General features: G+C 32.7%; 1 protein-coding gene across 5 annotated transcripts in view; it reads left to right on the top strand.

Annotated features, from left to right (window-relative positions):
* LOC122528810 (protein Gawky) overlaps positions 1–20,664 on the top strand; it is a 28,747-nt gene extending 8,083 nt beyond the window's left edge. For 3 of the 5 annotated variants that reach the window (XM_043654326.1, XM_043654331.1, XM_043654328.1), the window contains 2 exons: positions 594–921; positions 19,616–20,664. In XM_043654326.1, coding sequence (XP_043510261.1) covers positions 594–921; positions 19,616–19,674 — 387 coding nt within the window. In that variant the 3' untranslated portion in view covers positions 19,675–20,664. Of the gene's footprint in view, positions 1–593; positions 2,208–19,557 lie in introns of those variants that run through there. The other 2 variants (XM_043654329.1, XM_043654330.1) reach the window with 2 other exon arrangements.
* The last annotated feature ends 21 nt before the right edge of the window (positions 20,665–20,685 follow it).

The following is a 20,685-nucleotide window of genomic DNA, read 5'->3' as shown; positions in this document are numbered from 1 at the left end:
TTTGACTGAATAGCATTTAAAATTTTACCTATAAATTTATAGACTTGTCAGTTTAAACAGCTGAAACATATTTTAATAAATATACAAAATTACACGAACTTTTAATAATTTCTCAAGATATTAACTTTTTCGCTACTAACACACACAATGCTATCAGTCAATGCTAACGTTTGACATTTATTATTGGATACTATCGATGACTATATTTAATCGTCTAACGCTCACTAATCGCACCGGCGGTTTTACCAAATAAAATTTTGCAGTAATTCTTAATTTTGGTAGAAATGAGCGCATCTATGTTAGAGTTGTTCCGTACGACGACATTTTCAAAGCAGCGAAAATTTACCATCGTAGCGAGAAAGGTTAATAATCGTAAGACATGCCTCTCGTGTTTGATCACAGAAACATTACATAAAAAATTGTATTTTTGTGTAGATAATAAATTACATATTTGTCCATTACGTGTACGATGAGGCATACATACAAGCGAATAACAATGCGTTATACTTTTGTCAGTTAAATGTCACGTGAAACAAATATCGAGAAAATCATAAAAATTTATTTAAAAAAGAAATGTCCGCTGGTGTTTACAGGCACAAGGTGCTTTGAACAATTGCGTCCTGGGAAACACAACAATTTTCGCAGAATCTCCAGCCGATACCGAGGTGCACAGCTTGTTGCAACAACTTAGTCATGGAGGTCAACAACAAGCTGGCGCGACTACAGGGGCAGGTTGGGGCTTGCGACCATCAAACAAAACAGGTCCACCACCAGACACGTGGGGCGGCAGTTCCAGCCAATTGTGGGGTGCACCACCGAGCAGTAATTCTCTTTGGAGCAACGCTGGCATTGACAGCAATGATCAACAACGTGCTACGCCCAGTTCTCTGAATTCGTACTTACCCGGAGATCTTCTGGGAGGTGAGTCGATGTAGAGTGCCGCACGGAGGAGCGGTATCACTCGTGCGACGACCAAGCCTTCTACTTCACGATACGTCAATTATATTCCGCATTGATGGGCCGGTTCTCGCGATGAAGTTACTTAAATCAGTGCCGCGTAATTACGGCAGCAACAAGGATCTGATTTGATTTTTTTCAACAGAAGATTTTTCAATTTGGGATTCGGGGATAATGGGGGCAAGGGAGGGTATATCATGAATTTCAAGGCTTTTGGCGTGCGCCGTGCTTTCTCCATTCTTTGATGTAGTGCCGATTACATATAATAATAGACACGTGAACGCTGTTATTACGTGTACCGAATACGTACACATACTATTACTACGTAATAATACTAAATTAGTATTGACGTTATGATATTGCTTCTGCCGCAGTTCATTTTGGTATTCTGGTATTTTGATATTTTAGAATAATGTTAATTTCATCCAGTATAATATGTGCGTGTGTGTGTACATAGTGTGCACCCATGCCTGGTAGGCACGTTTCATCATCTTTCAATTACTGAATTAGTATTCTTCCCATTCAGGTCGCGTTCTCATTAACATACGTTTTAATCTAATACCCAGTTTATTCAGAACGATGTATATTTAGTATGTTGAAGGTATTTAAGTTGATCTTTGTTTGCTATATTCTCCGATGTTTTAATATTTTTGATGTTGTGCACGCGTCTCATGGCACAGTGAATACAATGAAAGGTCTTTATGACTAGAAAGTGTTACCGCTTTCTATGTTTGGCCATAACGATGACTTGTATTCCATTTTTTTTTTCTCGACATGCGTGTTATAACATTTCTACTCAAGTTATTTGTAACATGCATAACGAACGTGCATACCAATATGAAATATATTGAAACATCGTGTTGCGCAGGTAATTTTACGAAAAATAGTATAAAATTGTAGCTCCTTTTACATATTTTGGAAATTGGAGCACAAGAACCAGTAGGAAAAGCTAAAAAGGGTACGCGCATACATCACAGCCATTAGCTTTGAAAAGATGATACATCGGCTAATTCTAGATAATGGCGATGCCAACACTTTCTTAAGAATGCGCGTGTAAGAAAGTAAATTATGATCAATGGTCTCACGAGTGTTCCACTTTTTTGCTCTGAACAGTTTCCTTTAATCGAGACTGCCATGCGTATCAAACGTAGACTGTACCAATCTAATCAAAACAAAAAAAAAAAAAAGCAGAAAGAGTGTATAAAATATGAATGAAAGGAAAAAATATTAAAAAAACAAAAAAAAAAAAAATAAAAAAAAAAAGAAAAAAGAGAGGAGGAACGTTACCTCTTAAAGAAACTAACAAGCGAGGATCCATCTCGATGCTTTGGGCTATATATATATATATATGTATGTATATATGTGTGTATATATATATGTATATATATATATATATATATACACACCTCTTCCATTAGCAACAGTGATAAAGAATCGAATTTTTAGCGAATTTTTCCCTTCGTATGGCAGCAATCATCAAGATGGAAAATTTGATCATTGTTGTCGTGAAGTTAACGATAGTAGTACGATATATTGATAGCGGTAATGGATTTTATTTGTATGTTGTTAATCCAACGAACGAGTCGAGATTATACGGATAATATATTGTAATAAAACTGTAATTATAAATTCGAATCAGTTGGTGACTCGATTCAGAGAAAAAGTATCATCGTTAAGAAACTGTGTATATTGGCAGATTTTACGATCTTCTACAACGAAGATCCTTATTTTAGCTAAAAATCGATTCTCTATCGTATAAATGCCCACAAACTTTTAATGGGATGATAAATCGGGGTCCGAGTTCTTGCGACGACAACAAAAACGATACCAAATGTTATCGCAATAACGTAAATTTTATTCTATATTAAATCTAAATGCCACCCGTCGTGCCAATGTCCAGCGTGTCTCTTTACCATTTACTAATCATAGAGTTATAACGAATATGGTAATTCAATGTTTTTTCTCTAGCTATCTGTCTGTTGTCTGCCTATCTGTGTGTGTCTTTGTCTCTCTCTTTCTCTCTATCTCTTTCTCTTCTTTCTCTTTCACTCTTTCTATCTCTCTCTATCTCTGTCTTTCTTTCTCTTTTCCTCCCTTTCCCTTTTCTGCAAAATGAATGACACTAAGGAAAAGAATATACCACTTCCCATTGGTTAATATTGAAACGGGGGGGAAAAAAGCATTTAAAGAGCTGAAATCCTAATCAAAAGGTTTTTACTTTCAAAATGACTTCGAATTTTCGAGTGAACGATTTTTCCAGTTATACACAGTGACGCAAAATTTATTTTAAGTATATCTCGAATTTCTTTCCTCATATAGTCTAAGAGAAATTTTAATAATAATGTTATTATAATGATCGATGATTTTTCTCAGACGAATATTGTTTTCCTGACTATTTCGAATTAAATTCAGTAAATAATACTGTAATATTTACGCGTGATATTTAGCCCAATAACATATTGTAACATTGCTTTTTTTCTAATTATTATGTATAGAAAATATTTCAAGTGCTAAATAATACTTAACGACATCGACTGAAAGGCATAGGAAAGTTGTAACAGTACTAATCAATTATTAGTAGCGTACGTGATACTTTACAGTGTACAGTAGAGACTCATTAATTGCTGATGTGTGTTACGGGTTACGTTGCGATTTTCTGCAGTTACTTATACTGAAAATATTTTTCATTCTTTCGTGCACTTTGGACAATTAAATATCGCTTTCGTTGCATGGAAACTGAAGCTTTTGAAATCTTTTGTTTTTCTTATCGGCCTTGAAATCAAATTATGTTGGGTTAAATTACAATACTCTTTACCTTTATGATAGTGATATTTGAAATGAAATAAACTGAACATAATGTAGGATGATACTGCTAGCGTGAACATTCTTCTAAGTTTTTTCTTTATGAATTCAAGATTAGCGCGTGTAATGTATTGTGCAATGCACATAATCACAAAGCAGGTTGAAAAAAAAAATATATATATATATATTATCTATAATATATATATAATATAATATATACATATTATATTATAGATATGTATAATATATATATATTTATGCATACAGTATAATATTATATATATATACATATTATATTATAGATACGTATAATATATATTATTTGACAAATTTTGAAACATTGACGTAGAATAGACATAGGTTTTAAAACACGACCAATGAGAATTTGGAAACTTCGAAAATAACAAAGCCAACTTTCCAGCACCACTATATATATATATATAGTACGTGCATTATATTACGTGTTTATTTTTATATTTCGTAACTAAATTCATTGTTTCCTTCAGATTCCCTCCATAACAGTTTCTAGACAATGTCATAGTAGTAAAGTGGTATTTTCATCTAGAAAATAATCTCAATGAAATAATTTTTAAGTATTACAATTACCACGTTAGTTCCTGGACACGACTTATTTTCATGTCGAAAATGTTAGGTATCTACTGAGAACGTTTCTTTTATTGTGATAGTGAACTATAAAAACTTCAGAAACTATAAAAACTTCAATTTTTATTTATTCTTTCCTCGCGTATTGTTTATTGGTAGGATTTTGTCGTCGATTCTTTGTTAGTTCTGTTAATTTGGCAAATTAAAAACCAAACGAGTTTTGTAAATAAATTTATCATGGGTTAGTTATTAGTATATGCAGTCTGATAGTTTTCAGCTGTCGAATTGCTTTACGTGTGATTGAATCAAAAAAAGAGAATGATTTAAATATTACTAATTTTATGTGAGAGATTACTTGAAATATGAGAGAATTGGACTTTTTGCGTAGACTAATTTTAATTTAGCATTTGCGTGTAATTTTTTATTGTGTTATAATCACAGAGACGAGTTCCTCCCCTCCTCTAACTATGATTAAACTTGTTGAAATGTGTCAGTAACCCCAAGTGCAATTGATGAGTCTTGCATATTTTTAATATATATTTAAGTATAGATTGATTTTGAAACGAGAAGAACAGAATGAGCGTGTCGTAATAATCTCTCATTTGTTTGATTTGTTTGTCAATTTTTTAATTTTTTTTTCTTTATTTATACATACTTTCTTCAATGTCACACGCATAACTATATACGATAATAGAAAAAAAAAAAAAAAAATGCGAATGTAGGATTAATTTTTCAGTATGTACATACGATACAAAGATTGCATTTAAATTTTTGAAATGACTTGACCACGATTTGGGCTACCATTTGTTCATATTATTCCGATGTTCTTCAGTTTGCGACTGAGGACGATCGATACCTTACTTACTACGTCACTTATATATATATATAATCTCCTGTTCCTTGAACAAGTAAATCTCGAAAATTCGATGGAGAACAAAAACAGACGTTGTAATTTCGTGATTCTGATCGAACCATTGGGAGGAGGTTTCATTGTAAAAGGGGTGAAAATGAGTTCATTCCCGCTGCTCCTCCGTGTTGCGTGCGCGCGCATGAAGAAGTTTATGCGTGCATGCCTCTATACATACTTACGTGTATGCAAGCGAATGATTCCGCGCGCGCGTGCACGCACACGAGAATGAGCAAGCAAGCGAGCGCGCGTGTGTGTATGTGTATGTTTTCAACGTCAAAGGTACCTGAATGGACTGATATAACCGTTACCGATGGGGAAAAAGAGTGTTTAGTATTCATTGCACAATATTTCTTTCTCAACGTTCTGAAGCATATATCTCTGTGAAATATATATATATCTCCAACGCCCTCAGACCTTCCTGGTCTTGTTCAGTTTCACGAGACTAAAAAAAAAACGTTCTTTTCTTTCCGTTTTTCTCTCGAGTCTGCTGTTGAAAGCGGATCCACAGATCTTGCCGTGAACGTACGCATAACATGTATAAAGGTTTAAACGTCAATCTCTCTCAAGTGCCGATGCATTTTAAATAATTAACGTGAGATTTCCTTGATCTTCTGGGATTTAATTTTCGTCATGACTTTTTTTTTTAGCATTTTACGTATTACAAGATTACGTATTTAAGTCATTCTGTGTGTTCTAAGTTGTTTACTGGTATATTTACATATGACAAGTATTTCTTAAAGATTAATGAATTCGAGTCATTAAAACTATGATAAGTAATCAAACTCTATCGTAGGCCGATTTCCTAAATCAGAAGAGGGAAGGAGGGTGGGGGGAGGGATAGGTTTCTCGTATAATAGTGAAACAAACAAAGGGATCAAAAGGGTCCTAACAAAATTTAGTTTTGGGACTACTTGAAGTGCGATAAGGGATTAATTCATTAAAAGGGCGAAAACAAAAGAAAAGAAAAAAGAGAAAAGAAAGAAAAATCAAAAATTCTGAGGAGGATGGACGCGTTAGAACTCTATGATTATTCAAAAAGTTGTAAGACTTGATGGATTCATTTACACACTGTTTATCGATAAAGTGTGTGAGTAGATAGAGACCTGTTTAAAATACAAACAAATTTCCAGTAGTAAGTTTGGTAAACCAAAGAGGATCGATGTTAGAAAATGTTTGTTATTAACTACTGACGTTAGGAATAAAAAGTGAGACGAGGTTAAGTATTATCATAGACTGAAACGAATATATTCAATCGTAAACGGATAAAAATTTTCGTTTTGTATTTCGTTTTCTTCTTTCTATTGAATTTTATCTTTTAATTTTTGACTTGACACAGTTCTATTAAGCGTACTATATATTTGGCTTACAATTTTGCAGCGTTTTCGTCTTTTTCGAAAAGTTTCCGATGCAATTAAAGTAGATGGAAATTTATTAAAACGTATCTTCTACGTGTATATTCACTTTATAATATTTTCGAATACGCTTATGGATATTTCCCTACTATATTGACATCAATTGTTAATATCAGAATATTCGTATATTGAATAAATTATTAGACAAATTTTTTAACAAATTTGACGAAAAATTTCCTCTATAACGTATTATATCGTATTGACTCTATACGTGTGATTGTCTTGAGAAGAAGAAAGTAAAAAGACGTGTAAATTGTTGTTGTCTTATTCCAACGAAGGTAGTTAACAATAGATCTAAAAGATTTCTTTCTCGTTTGTGACGTACTAGAGGGTTGAAAGTGCATTTCCGTTAACCGATTCTTTTTTCTATACTTACGACAATTACAAAAATCCGAAGACTTACGTTCAGTTTCGCAACTCAAATTTTTCCTACAAGCTTAACTGAATACCGAGTGCGTGATTTCAGAGATGATTCAGTAATGTATAATTTATAAATTTTTATATCTTAAATGCTTGGAAAAAGCTGCCTCTATGATTCATCGAAATTAGTTGACACTAAGCTTCTATCCGGATACTAACTGAGGTTCCACGATGGGATCGTTGAATTGTAGCAACAGTAATAATAAATAATAATAAATAATAATAATAATAGTGGGAGTAGCCGTAGAACTAGAGAGTGGTTAGTAGTAGTAGTAGTAGCAGTAGCAGTAATAGTAGTGGAATCAATAGTAGTAACAGTAATAATAATAATAGTAATAAATAATAATATAATAATATAATAATAATAATAATAATAATAATAATAATAATAATAATAATAATAATAGTAACTTTAAATGATAAGTAATATTTCTAACAGTTAGCACCAGCCACAACAATAGCTATGATGATAATAATTAACGTTGGTTAAAGAATTAAGATAATGCTAGCAATTGTATAACGAATATATAGCAATCGGAGTGGTAATAGTATATATCAGCAGCAACAATAGTTCTAATAGCAGTATTAAAAGGAAATAGTGGTTGCAAATGAAATGTAATGATGTAAATCGTAGTTGTAACAGATTGCAACAGTAGTAGTGGCGCGAACAATGATAGTAATAGCGGCAATATTGTGTAATGTGATAATAGAGTAATGATAATGTTACCACTATTATTATTACTGCTTTTGCTACTGCTACAATCATCATCATTTTTTTTTTTCAATCATCTATCGCTATATCTATTATCGATATTATTGCGATTATTGTTGTTGCTACTGCTTTACAATAATTTCGTATAATTTCGATAATGTAGTTGCGCTACGACTATCGTTGCAAATTTTATTGCAACTTTACTGCTCTATCATCTATATTTAGCTGCTGCTTCTTGCTACTACTAACGCTTGTTATTATTGTTGTTCCAACTTCTACTATTACCACTACTTATTGCTTTCTATCATAGCGGTGTATGTAATTCTTATTTCTATCTGTTATCGGCATAGTAACGCGTCATTACCATTATTGTTACTATTATTATGGTCGTAACCATTGTTAGTACTACTATTGCTAATGATTAACATTAAAGAATATACTAGGATAACACTGTTGGTGCTGTTAATTTCTGCTATTATTATTATTAACATTGCCATCATTGTCACCAATTCTTTTGTTACAGCTTTAACATTATCATTACTTATTATTACTATGACGCTATTAGTGTCGTTGCATACATAATGATAGTGCAGTAACAGTAAATCATACTTAACGGTGGTGGTACGCGGTAGTAATAGTAGAAAAAACGCCTGCCGCAGTAGTCAGGAACGGAATAAAAGATTAATCACGATAATAATAAGAGATTAATGATAATGCGAATGATATGATATAAACAAAACATAATTGTTGCTGATTATGATATTCAGTAATCAATAATCCGTAAAAACAATAATAATAGAGTGATGATCAAGAAGACGATAATAACGACGATAGTAATGAATATTAGAGTATTAAAGTAATTGCAATTTATATTAGTTATACTGATATTAACAGCAGTAATGATAAACACTTGTTGCTCGCAAGAATTATCATCGCGGCAGCAATAGTATAATGTTTTTAGAAAAAGGAGCAGTCATGTAAGAATTGCTAGTGATGATAACATTAATGGTAACGAATAATAAATAATGTTACTGATAATATTACGAATAGTATAGAGGTCTGAGGGCGTTCGAATATTATGAGTGTACCTTTTTTGCTATTCCGAAGTGGGGAATAGATTACGAGACGGGAACTAAATTTATAGGAACGCTGGTACTTCCAACGATAATGATTTTTCTTTTTTTTTCTCTCTCTCATTTGAAATATACGCATAAGGAACAATTTATTATTGTCCTTTATCTTCGGGAATTAGGCGGCAGCACGTTTCAACAAGCATAATCGACATATGCTTGCAATCGTGTGATGAGCTAAATTAAAGTGAAATAATATGTAAAGGTATGGAATTTTTACGACACTGGGGGTTAATTACATGTAATATACATACATCTATAGTTTTATACTGTGAACACTTGAACACTTTTCTAAACAATCGTTTCTTACTGCAGTCTCCTCGGATATGAAACTATATAGTTGTACTTTATTTGTTTTCTTTTTTTTTTTTTATGTATATATATTCTGCTACGAACTAATTAACCTACAAGCAAAGCATTATAGGTTAGTATTATTGCTAATTCCAGTGTTCTATCCCTTTTATTGTTAATTGAGAAATTCATTTCCTTAAACGGTATTTTCTGTCGCCGTAATAGCATCTCGTTCCATTCTCTTTTGCTTTGTACATATACTTTATTTGTACGTATAACTATAACTACATTGTAATATCTTAAATTTGATATTTGAAGAAAAAACAAAAATATTTCAATTACTTGGTATTACAAACGGTCTATTTTCATATATATTTTGACGATTCGATTGAGAATGCAGGTGTTATTTTTTTCAATGCTTGTAAATAATTTAACATGCTTTGCCTTTCAAGTACACTTGAGATATGTTTCAATATGGTACAGAATCTATAATCTCTAAAACTTGAGTGATACTGATCTGAACATCTTGTGATTTATTTGTAAACGATTGTAAATGTTTCGGATGAAGAAAAAATTAGTTTCGTTGTATTTAAAAGAGAAATTGATTTCTGATACATATCATCGCAAAAAAATGTATGAATAGATGGATGAAAGGGGGGGGGGGAAGAGTAAGAAATAAGCTTAATCTAATAGCCACTTACCTCAGTGTCGTTAATTATTATTTTGTTTAAAAAAAAAAGAGAAAAAAAATATGGCATACTTCGAGATACTAGAGTTAGCATGCTACATTTAAAACCAGCTATATAACATTACACTCTCTTGTGCGCATGCGCTGAAACTACGTATTCTCTTTCCCTTCTTATCTCCTTGTTTCTATCACTACTATCTCTCGTCTGTAGATTTAATTGTTCTTAATTTGTTGTTCCCCTTTTTATTTCTTTCGTTACCTCTCGTACTTTCTTCGCTTCATTTCCGTTCATTACACAAACGCGTATGTACTTTATTGCACTTATTGTCTGTGTTCTTTTGAAACCGCACGAGCCTCAATCTCTTGCGATATTTATTTTATCTCTCGTTGAATCCTCAATGTGATACTGATATTATAAATAGCATTCGACTTTCAACGCTAATAATTTACATTTAAATTTACGAAAAATTTGACAATTCGAAAGTTGAAACTCGAAAGGGAACTTCTGCAGAACTATTTGCACAAGATCAATTACTTTAAACCGTCGGTAAGGCGTACAATTCATGGAATTATATTTTTAACTAACGTGAATGGTGGCAACAAATCGACTTGATTAATGCCAATGTAATTTCTTTTCTAATCCGTATCTTTCTTTAGGAGGTTATTAGCGACGATTCTTGGCTGTGTCTAGCGAAACATGTGGTATACCGAATGCCAGGTCCGAACGATTACGCATTTATATTTAATCCGAGGCAAATCGAATCGACGCGACGTAACGTAAAAGGGGGAAAAAAGAATGGAGAAACGACCGGAAGAAAGAAAGAAAGAAAGAAAGAAAGAAAGTAAGAAAGTTTTAAAGGAATACAGCCAATAACAGGCATATGCATACTTGTGTACGCATATGCATCATCCACCTCATCCTGGTGGTTTACGATGATACGAATTTTTAATACGCTTACGCGCATGAGTGTTATACCGTAATCGTTTTTATTTCGTGCATTCGACGTATTGGTACGTATGCGTGCTATTACTATCGATGTACACACAGGTGTCACAGGGGTCTAGTGTATTTTTACGTCCGCGTACGCAAGTGTATATATAGGTGTTGCAAATAAATACATAATTAGGGTGCGCTTGCGTATTATTTCGAAGTTTCTTCGTGTGGGGGCAGTTTACGTATTTCGAGCGCATGCGTACACACGCGCCAGTAGGAAAACGTACACATATATGCTGCGCATACTCTTCCTCTCTTTCGGGATGAATCGTTTTCCTCACTTTTTCTTGGAATACAAAACGCGTGTGCATTCGGGGCATGTGCCATTTATTAATTTGATAATAACGAGAGTACGAAAAGAGAAAAAGGAAAAAAAGGTGTGTGACGTGGACGATGAAAAGAATTTTAACCAATGGCTGAATGTGTCGGACGGAATATAAATTTAGTTGTATATTTGCAAAAGGCTTCATAACTCGAAACGTTAACGAATGTGTCTTTACAGAAAGGAAAAAGAGGTAATATGAATATCTTAAAGTAAACAAGGACGATCGAAATCCAATTATCTTAGATATATAGATAATTTCTGTGTTTCTTTGTATTTTAAAACGCATAACGTTCTGATATATTATCTAATGCTATATTATTACGAACATTATTCTTATAATTGTAAATTTGATTTTTTGAAGTCACTAAAATTTAATGACAAACGAAGTTTTAGAAATATTTTATATACGTAGCGTTGTACAGAAAAAAGTGGTTAAAATACGGCAGAGAGAGCTGTATATACGACGATGCCGGTGAAATTGAATTGAAATAAACAGTTATACATACACGAATAGTTTTATGCCTGATAATTTTGTTATAATGTATAAAGAATATTAGGTTTAATGCAATATTGACAGAGTTAGATGATATTATTAAATGTCGTTATAAACCTATATCCATTTAATTATTCTTTTAAATGATTGAAGTTTTTGCATATCTCTCATTGCGCTGCAATTTATTAATAATAATAATAATTATATCCTTAGAGTCTGATTTGTTTTAATTGTGATACAGTATTATTTAAAGGTCATGAATGCGTGTGTTCAAATCTTAATTATTCTTCTTCATATTTGCCCCCCCCCCCCTCCCCCTCTTCAAGAGACTCCTACAGTTCTGCAAAAAATATAAATGAAACGTGCTTAAAAAGTCGATTCTGAATGTAACGTTCAAAAATTTTTAAGCCAACTGTTACTTTTATCCCGAATGTTAAATTTTAAGATAAACGTGTTAATATCTTTCCCCCCTCGAACATTTCTCTTTTACTTTTTACTTCTAAAGCACGTCGCTGAGTACGATCGAAATACAACTGTTTCGCGATATATCGAAAATCAACTTCTCGTAAATTTTTTTCCAAAGATGTTAGTTGTCTTGATTGTTGCTTAGAATTACATATTAGTATGTACGTGGAGTAATTTGAAATGTTTGAGTATTCGTTATGAACAAGTTCGATTGAAACAATTTCTAGAATGTGAGAAGTACTAATTTAATTCAGTGAAAAAAAAAGTATTTTACTTGTAATACGAGGGATACATGCTACAAAATATAATAAGGAAAGATTGGACTTAAACTTTTGGATTTTGTTACTGTAGATTTTGAAAAATAGAATTTGAGAGTGAAACGTAAGTATTCGAGTCTTTCTTTTTTCTGTCTTAAATACGAAATCACTGATCGCGAGTGTAAATAAATTTGAAAAGAACGATTGAAATTTCTCGCAGTATTTCGCACAATTTCCAAGAATATTAGAACTTAACCTTAAAATATTGTTGTTATTTTTTTAATAATTGAGTAAGACGAAAGTATTTTTGGAATGTTTCCAAATTCGAGAAAGTCTTGCGAGAACGCGAGAAGATATAAGCGAAGTCAGAATACGTGGTAAATACGTACGTGTGAACCAAAAAGAAAAAAAAAAGAAAAAAAAGAAAAAAGAAAAATAAAAAGAAAAAAAGAAATATGACTAAGGTTAAATACTTAGCTAATACCGGTTACAGTATGCTGAGGTCTGATCGTTTTTTAAGCGGCTAACATATCCAACAATTATACGAGTAAATAAGAATGATTTTCCACTCTTTTCCCGCGAGCATTATTTATTAGTTGACGGTGACCAATTAAATTTCGAAGATACGAAAATTGAAATTTGTATATACGAAGTGATCAGGGCCAAATAATTCAGATTTAATGTACAATCTATAGATGATATTTTCACTTACTAACGAACATGCGAGCATGTGAAATTTTAAAGCTTTTACGCACATTTATTGTCTAATCTAATTATGAGGTTAATTTATTATAATACGTGTTTGTAAGATGCGATTTTTTTTTTAAATAATTTTAAATATATCGATATACATTGAAGGAAGGAAAAAATAACGTTGGCGAAGAGAGAGAGAAAGAGAGAGAGAGAGATAAAACGAAGGATAGCTGGCAAAGCGCGTTTTGCAAGCGAGGACCATTTGATAAAGATGGGGGAGTGCCATGCACTAATTTCGTAACTAGCGATCGTGGAAGGTTCTAAAGACATTATCTATAGGCAGTCATGTTATTTGTTAGATTTAGGGAAAAAGTACCCCTTGTGCACACGCTTCAAAAGAGAATAACGGCATCCCGAAAGGTGGTTAAATGAAAGAATTCAAGTGAAAAAATCCGTGGTTCGAGGATTAAAGTTTGAAGCCGTCATTTTTAATTATTAACACGTAAAACAGCATGATTCTTAGGGGAAAAGGATAGTGAATGTAGTAAATACTGGGACACACGCAGGCACGCACGTACGAGCACGCGCGCGCATACACGCAACAGCCAACAGAGTGCGTTCGAATGAAATGAACGAATGCTTATTGTTTAATGGTCCTCGCTGCATCGACCAAATTCCTACTCACTTATATTACACTTGACGAATTGTGAGTGCGAATTTGAGTGGAAGTAGCGATGAACAAGAGCGTCCCTTCGTTTAGTTTGAACGCACCGTAAGCCCACGCACATACACACACATGTTAATAACTTAGGATTCTTTAAATGATAAAAAAAAAAAGAAAAAAGAAAAAAAGAAAAGGACAAACAGACATTTATTTATACACATATACATACATCTACGTGGATTAACATGACCTCGCGCGTCCACAGAAACATACACACATACACATATACAGCTACATATTATTACGATAATACGTATATACATATATATATATACATTATATATATATACATATATATATATATGTATATATATGTATATTATAAGAAAGCATTTTGAAGAGAGTACTAATTAATAAGGTGATTAATTATTGTAAAAGAAAAAAATGACTACTGATTAATGCAACAAAGTGGACTAATTCGCGAGTAACCTCTATTCCTAACAATAATGAAAAATTAATTAATTTTAGATAGATTAATAATAATGAACTAACAATAATGAATTAATAATTAATGAAATAAATATTAGGTATTAACAGTAATAATGATCGTAATGTTCATTAAGATGCGATATAATGCTAATAACAATAATATAAAGATAGAGAGATGAGAAGAAGAAAAAAAAAATGGTACGAAATAATAGATATAAAATGTTAGTTATTACAATTTTGCGATTTTCATTGTCTAACGGTATTGAGAGATATATTCACAAGTAGCGTAGTATTCTAACGACTCGGTTGATGAAGCTTAGCGTAAGATTCCAAATGATTGGGAGAAATATTGTATGCGTGGCGGCTGGGGGTTGGAGGATTAATTGAGTTATAATAGCGATTACGATTGCAGTGACGAATGACGGTTACGATGACAATGACGTTGAACATGGTTCTGCGGAATTTTGTTTACCTTCTACTTAAATGTTGTTCAAGAATTTTTCACCGATGAATTTTCTCTGGTACCTTTTTCTTCATCTAGTGACTTCCTGTTTTACGTTCAAGTTATCAAGCCTCGGCGACATTAAACGTGTAAATGTAATGGATTTACACAGGCACAAGGTTTTTTTTGAAATATCGTATTTACTTTTTCTCTCTACTACTTCTTCTTCTTCTTTTTTTTTTCTTTTCCTTTCTATTAAAATATTACATCAACGTCTGTAAAGAGCGTTTCTAGATCGGTGATGTTCCTCGAAATCGTTTATTTGTTTCTTCTAATGTAAGAATATCTTTTTTGATCTACACCTCACGACGAGGGAGAGAGACTACATGTATATTTCGATTCTTAGTCTTTTTATATACCTTTTTTTGTTGCGAAACTTGGCTAGGTATACTTCTCTTTTTTTCCTAGTTTTCTAATTAACTTTTTGGACGTAATCTTTCTTTTTTTTTTCAAAGAGGCGCCGTGTTGCACATATCACAGAGTCTGACGAACATCGAAAAATAAAAATATTGGTTTTCTACTTCGAGTTTCAAATCAAACAGTGTCACAAAAGTGCTTTCGGCGCGTGAAGAATTCACACTGCGAGTTAGAAAAAAAAAAAAGAAAAAAAAAAGTGAAAGTTCCGCAGGTAACGTAGAAAACCAGTGTGCCCTTCGTTTCTTGCCAGAGAGAGAAAAAAGGCCAGATAGAATTCAAACAGTGGAAAATGTAGGATAATTGAATGTCGCGTGTTTCAAGTACACACACGTTACATCTATATACAGCACGCACATACACAACACACACGCCCACATACACGTACACACACTATGACACGTATAACACGGAGTTGGAAAGAAGGAGTATGAGTGGGTCGTTGGAGAAGAAAAAGTGTGTGATCCGATCGGTTATATTTCGGATAGACGTCGGCAAGATACACAATCGTAACGATAAGCGTGCGCGTATTGACCGAAAGTGTCATAGATACATAGTGAGATCCATGTTAAAAATGTATAAGGAAACGTGTAACGAGATGAACGTTACAGAGCAATACTACTTCCCCTGTCCTTATGCTGTATACCGCGAGAGTATTTCCTTCCAACTGCGTGTTACACGCAATGAACAGCATACACGAATAGACGAACACAAAACACAGAACATCGATCGAATCAAAGGGCGAAAAGCTTTCTCAAACTAACGGAAAGATATTTGTTGTGATAATAAACATTGATTATATAGCTGTTTTAGGGTACGAATCATAACTATAAATGTAAAAGAATTAGAATTTAAATAATAACGCGCCGGATTAGTGCGGAGGAGGAGAGGAGTAAATTTTTCGAAAAGCCTCGACTTTTTCTACTCGAGAAAAGGGTTCGCGCGTACGCGCTGATGCACGCTGAACGAACCTAATCCCATTTTCTACCTGCGTCTCTGTATGTGTGTTGATTGTGATGAACGACGATAATGTTTTTTTTTTTTCTTGTGGGGAGATACACGCTCTCGTGTCGTGTGTACGTATTTAAATATGCTTGTTAAACCAGGAAAAAAGAAAAAAGAGAAAAAAAAACAAAAGGGGGAAAAGAAATAATAATAATAACGATTCAACATGTACAGGGTGTCACATAAATGATAGTACAAGAGCGCAGTTACAATTCCTCTGCTAAAAAGTAAGATGATTTCGAGAAATTGATCCCACGATGCTTCGATTCGATTCGAAGATCGTCCCGGTTTCAAAGTGAATCGTAAGAGATGTAAGAAAAGGAAAGAAAACAAGCGAAGAAAAAGAGACACAAAAAAGAGTTATCTCTGCACTTAGCTGACATCGATTTTCTTAAAAAAGAAAAGTGATTAAAAAAAAGAAAAAGAAAAAAAAAAGGAAATTGGAGACATAGGAATAAGTGATATAAAGGAGGAGAAAAAAAAAAAAAGAAGTATGAAAGGCGGGGTCGAGTCTGGGGGAGAAAGTAATCACTAATCATATAGTGTTTTATATCGGACAAAAAATTGTTCTGTACACTATAGCGCCTCTTACATTTAAGCACCCTCTGTGTAATATGGTTGTCCTTAAAGCGTAAGTTAGTCTGGTCATCGAACCGATTCGAACGAATATTTTATTATTTTGTTGTTCTTTTTTTTTTTTTATCGTTTTAGGAATATTCTTGCAGTTGTTTGCGTACTGCGCGTGTTCTTTATACACAGAAAGGTCTGGCAGAAAGAGTACAGCGAGAGTGATAGAAGTGCTACTACTTGGTACAATGTATTAACTTGACTGACAAGGTACAAGAACGCACAAACGATATTTACGGACAAATGTTTGTTTCCATGTGAGTCGACTAAACGAGAGTTTACGCAGAAATTGTGATTGGAAGAAGAACGCGTACGTGCATCAAAACGTGGCTTAGCGATTTACCGATAAATACGATTTATTTGAAAAAGAAAAAAGAAAAAAAGAGAAAAAAAGAAAAAAGAAAATAGGGGAAAAAAGAAATGGAACAGAATTTAGCACGAAATAAAATTTGCGTAATTTGAATCCGGGAATCTTACATATCGCACTTTCAGCTTTATTGCACACCCTATATACGTTCACACGTATATACGAACAATTGTGCACATGTGTGTACGCGCGCGAGCGTATATGGATATGTTGCGTATACGTATACGCGTATTTGTGTACCTATGTATGTACATTCATATGTGCGTACATATATATATATATATATATATATATATATATATATATATATATACGGTCGCTTTCCAGCTGTACACTTGTTTAAATACGCGAGCAGCGCACGTCAGTGCGCGCGTATGCCACACATGTCATACACGTGCGCGACACGTACACATGTATACATATAATATTACTTATCGTTAGAATAAACTTTCCTACATACAGGGTGTTTTAAAGATTGTAGTACAAGAGAAAACTGCGGCCTTTCTAGATATAATGGAATGTTATTCTTAATCGTGATTTTCTTTACGAACGGGGCGGATTATCAAAAAAAGGAAAAAAGAGAAAAAAAGTTACGGCGAGGGTAATCACACTTTTTTTTTTTTTGAAATTCTTCGTATCGGTGTATTCGGTGGCTGCAAAAAGTTTCAGGAAAATTTTTGAGTTGAAAATAATATGATTTCTGTTTTCGAGTCTCTTGTAGCTTTTCTTTTTCCTCTGTCCCTGGACGAACGAACGAACCATTAGAGATCGCTAGCGAGATCGCGAGGTATCGTTCTCTATGATAAGTAATAACAATTGTAATATATATGTAACACGGATGCTTTATTAAGGACTATCGAGTAAACGTTATATTGTAGAAGTCTAAACAATGTGAAAGTACTTGTACCAAATATTAATGAGATATATCTTAAATTATACAATGTATTGCGAATTATTTTATTATTGCGGATATATATTACGATGTATAAACGAGTAATAATTCTCTTCGACGATTTTCGGTATATACGTCGAATTAAACATTCTGTCCTAGCTTTTTATTCTACTTAGAGAGTCTTTTTTCTTTTTTTAAATTTTATTTTGAACAATTATATTATACCTTAAACGTTGCATTGACTTTTTATTACTATTATATTATTATTATTATTATTATTATTATCGTCGTCATTTATTATTTATTTTATTGTTTCGTATGATTTTCAAGGAGAGTACGTGTAATTTATTACCAAATGAATTTCAAAACTGACGTCCTATACTGACGTTCTATAAATCTATATCGAATTTATCGAATTAATTTAGAGTACAATGACGAGGTGAATGCGCGACTAATTTTGGCTAGAATTAAATCTCGCTTTTAAAAGGTTAACGATTATTTTTTTATTACTATTATTATTATTATATTATTATTATTATTATTACTGTTTAGTGAATGGGAATGGATTCTACACATTGATATTTTGACCCGAGCGACTATGGCAAAGTTTCGAAAATCGTCTTATTTTCTACTCAAAGATTTTTTTAAAATCGTCTCTTGCACCATTATTTTTTGATCACCCTGCATCGTCGAACAAAATGTTTTTTTTTCTCTCTCCTTTGTGAATGCAGACTCTTTCCAACCGAATGAAAAAAAAAAAAAAAATTGTAACCCAATTGTGTACGCTTTTTTCCGAAATTTTAGATAATCACTGCGATGGTATTAATTGATTAATTGTAGAATCGTACCTATAAGCGAATTAATTGGTTAATTAATTAATTGTTTAATGAATTAGTTAATTCATTCTAGAGGTACTGAAAAACAATGTGTCACACATACACGAAAAGTCTGGAGACAAATTAACACGTTTTTTTTTCTCTTTCATTTATTATTTATTTTTAATCTGAATCTGTAGACGTTAATTGTATTAATTAATATATATGTTATATATATAAAAATATATATATATATATATATATAAAATGCATATGTATATTAATTAATTGTATGAATTTAATATATGTTTACATTAAGATGTTTACTTTTTTCTTCTTTATTTAAAAAAAAAAAAAAAGAAAAATTTCTAGGTTGCCTTCTTAATTACTTAATTGTGCAACAATTGAGCTTGAAAATTTAAATAAGCGATCGTGGCTATTTTTTCGTTTTTTTCTTTCCAATAGGTATAATCGACAGATAGAAATAAAGTTTAAAATTTAAAGTTGTTTAAAGTTAAAAATTTTCCTTTTTTTTTTGTTAAATTTCCCTTATACGAATTCAATGGGTATTTAGTAATGCATCATCGTTTTCTTTACAGCGCTCTTTTCATTTTCACAATTATTTTTCAGTTGTTGCAGAACCGGACCTTTTTTCAGTTTGAAAAAACTTTATCCATTTTTTTGCTAGGCAGTCGCGAGTTACTTCGAATAATTGGTCTAAAGTGGCGTGTTGACAGTCGAGATTGATCATTTGCTTGCCTATTGGGGACGTAAGTAAACACGGCGCAGTTTTTTTTCTTATTTCTATTGCTTGTTTCATCTGTCTTTTTTTCTTTTTTTATTTTTTTTTATTTTTATTTTTTTATTTTTTTATTTTTTTTATTTTTTTGTTAAAAAGTAACTGTGAAACATTTTGCGAGCTTATTTCTCTTTTAACAAAACTCTCTTACACTGTACATGTACATTCTCTATCGTTTCTTTTCCTCTCTTTGACAGCGTAATAAAACGATATAACGATAACGATTACGATTACTTAAAAAGAGAAAGCAAAGATTCTTCAACTTGAACGAAGCTTTCGAATTTTCTCATTTCGCTAAATACGACAAAAACTTTGTAGCATTCGTGGAAATATTTTTTTCTTAATTAAAAAAGATATCGATTACGAAGTGCATCGAGCAGCTACTACTCGTTCGACTATAATTGGATGTTGCAATTTAAAAGTTAAGCTCACGATACTTGACGATCAGGTCGTTAAGGGCGATCATAATTGGGCATTATTCGAACAATAAGAGTTTTTGGAAGATCCTCGAACAAAATGTTGCGAATAATACGAAATTTAGCGAATAAAGGGGAGTCATATCGTATCGACGTCGTATCGATTGTTATAGTTATAATATGCGTATGTACAATTTAACCGTGCCCCTCCCCTCCCTCCTCCTGTCTTTGTGCATAGAATGTTTCTAGAAACGGGGGAGAATAAATTTCATTGATAACATCAAGTGTCAAGAGAAGCTTGTCCTTCGCATAAAAGTCATCGAGATCATTTTCAATAGCTCTTTCACGAGTGGAAACCAAGCGGCGCTATCGTGTAGAGAACGTTATTTCAACGATATCGACTTTGAGCTCGGTGTCCTAATCATATGTTAATCTGGTAAAATTTTCTCCACAGAGCGAGTGAGCGAGAGAGAGAGAGAGAGAGAGAGAGAGAGAGAGAGAGAGAGAGAGAGAGAGAGAGAGAGAGAGAGAGAGAGAGAGAGA

Source organism: Frieseomelitta varia, unplaced genomic scaffold (genome assembly GCF_011392965.1).
Source record: "Frieseomelitta varia isolate USP_RPSP 00005682 unplaced genomic scaffold, Fvar_1.2 scaffold_261, whole genome shotgun sequence".
Taxonomy (NCBI): Eukaryota; Metazoa; Arthropoda; class Insecta; order Hymenoptera; family Apidae; genus Frieseomelitta; species Frieseomelitta varia.
The sequence above is the reverse complement of the archived record's forward strand: the minus strand, read 5'-3'. Positions and strand labels throughout refer to the sequence as shown.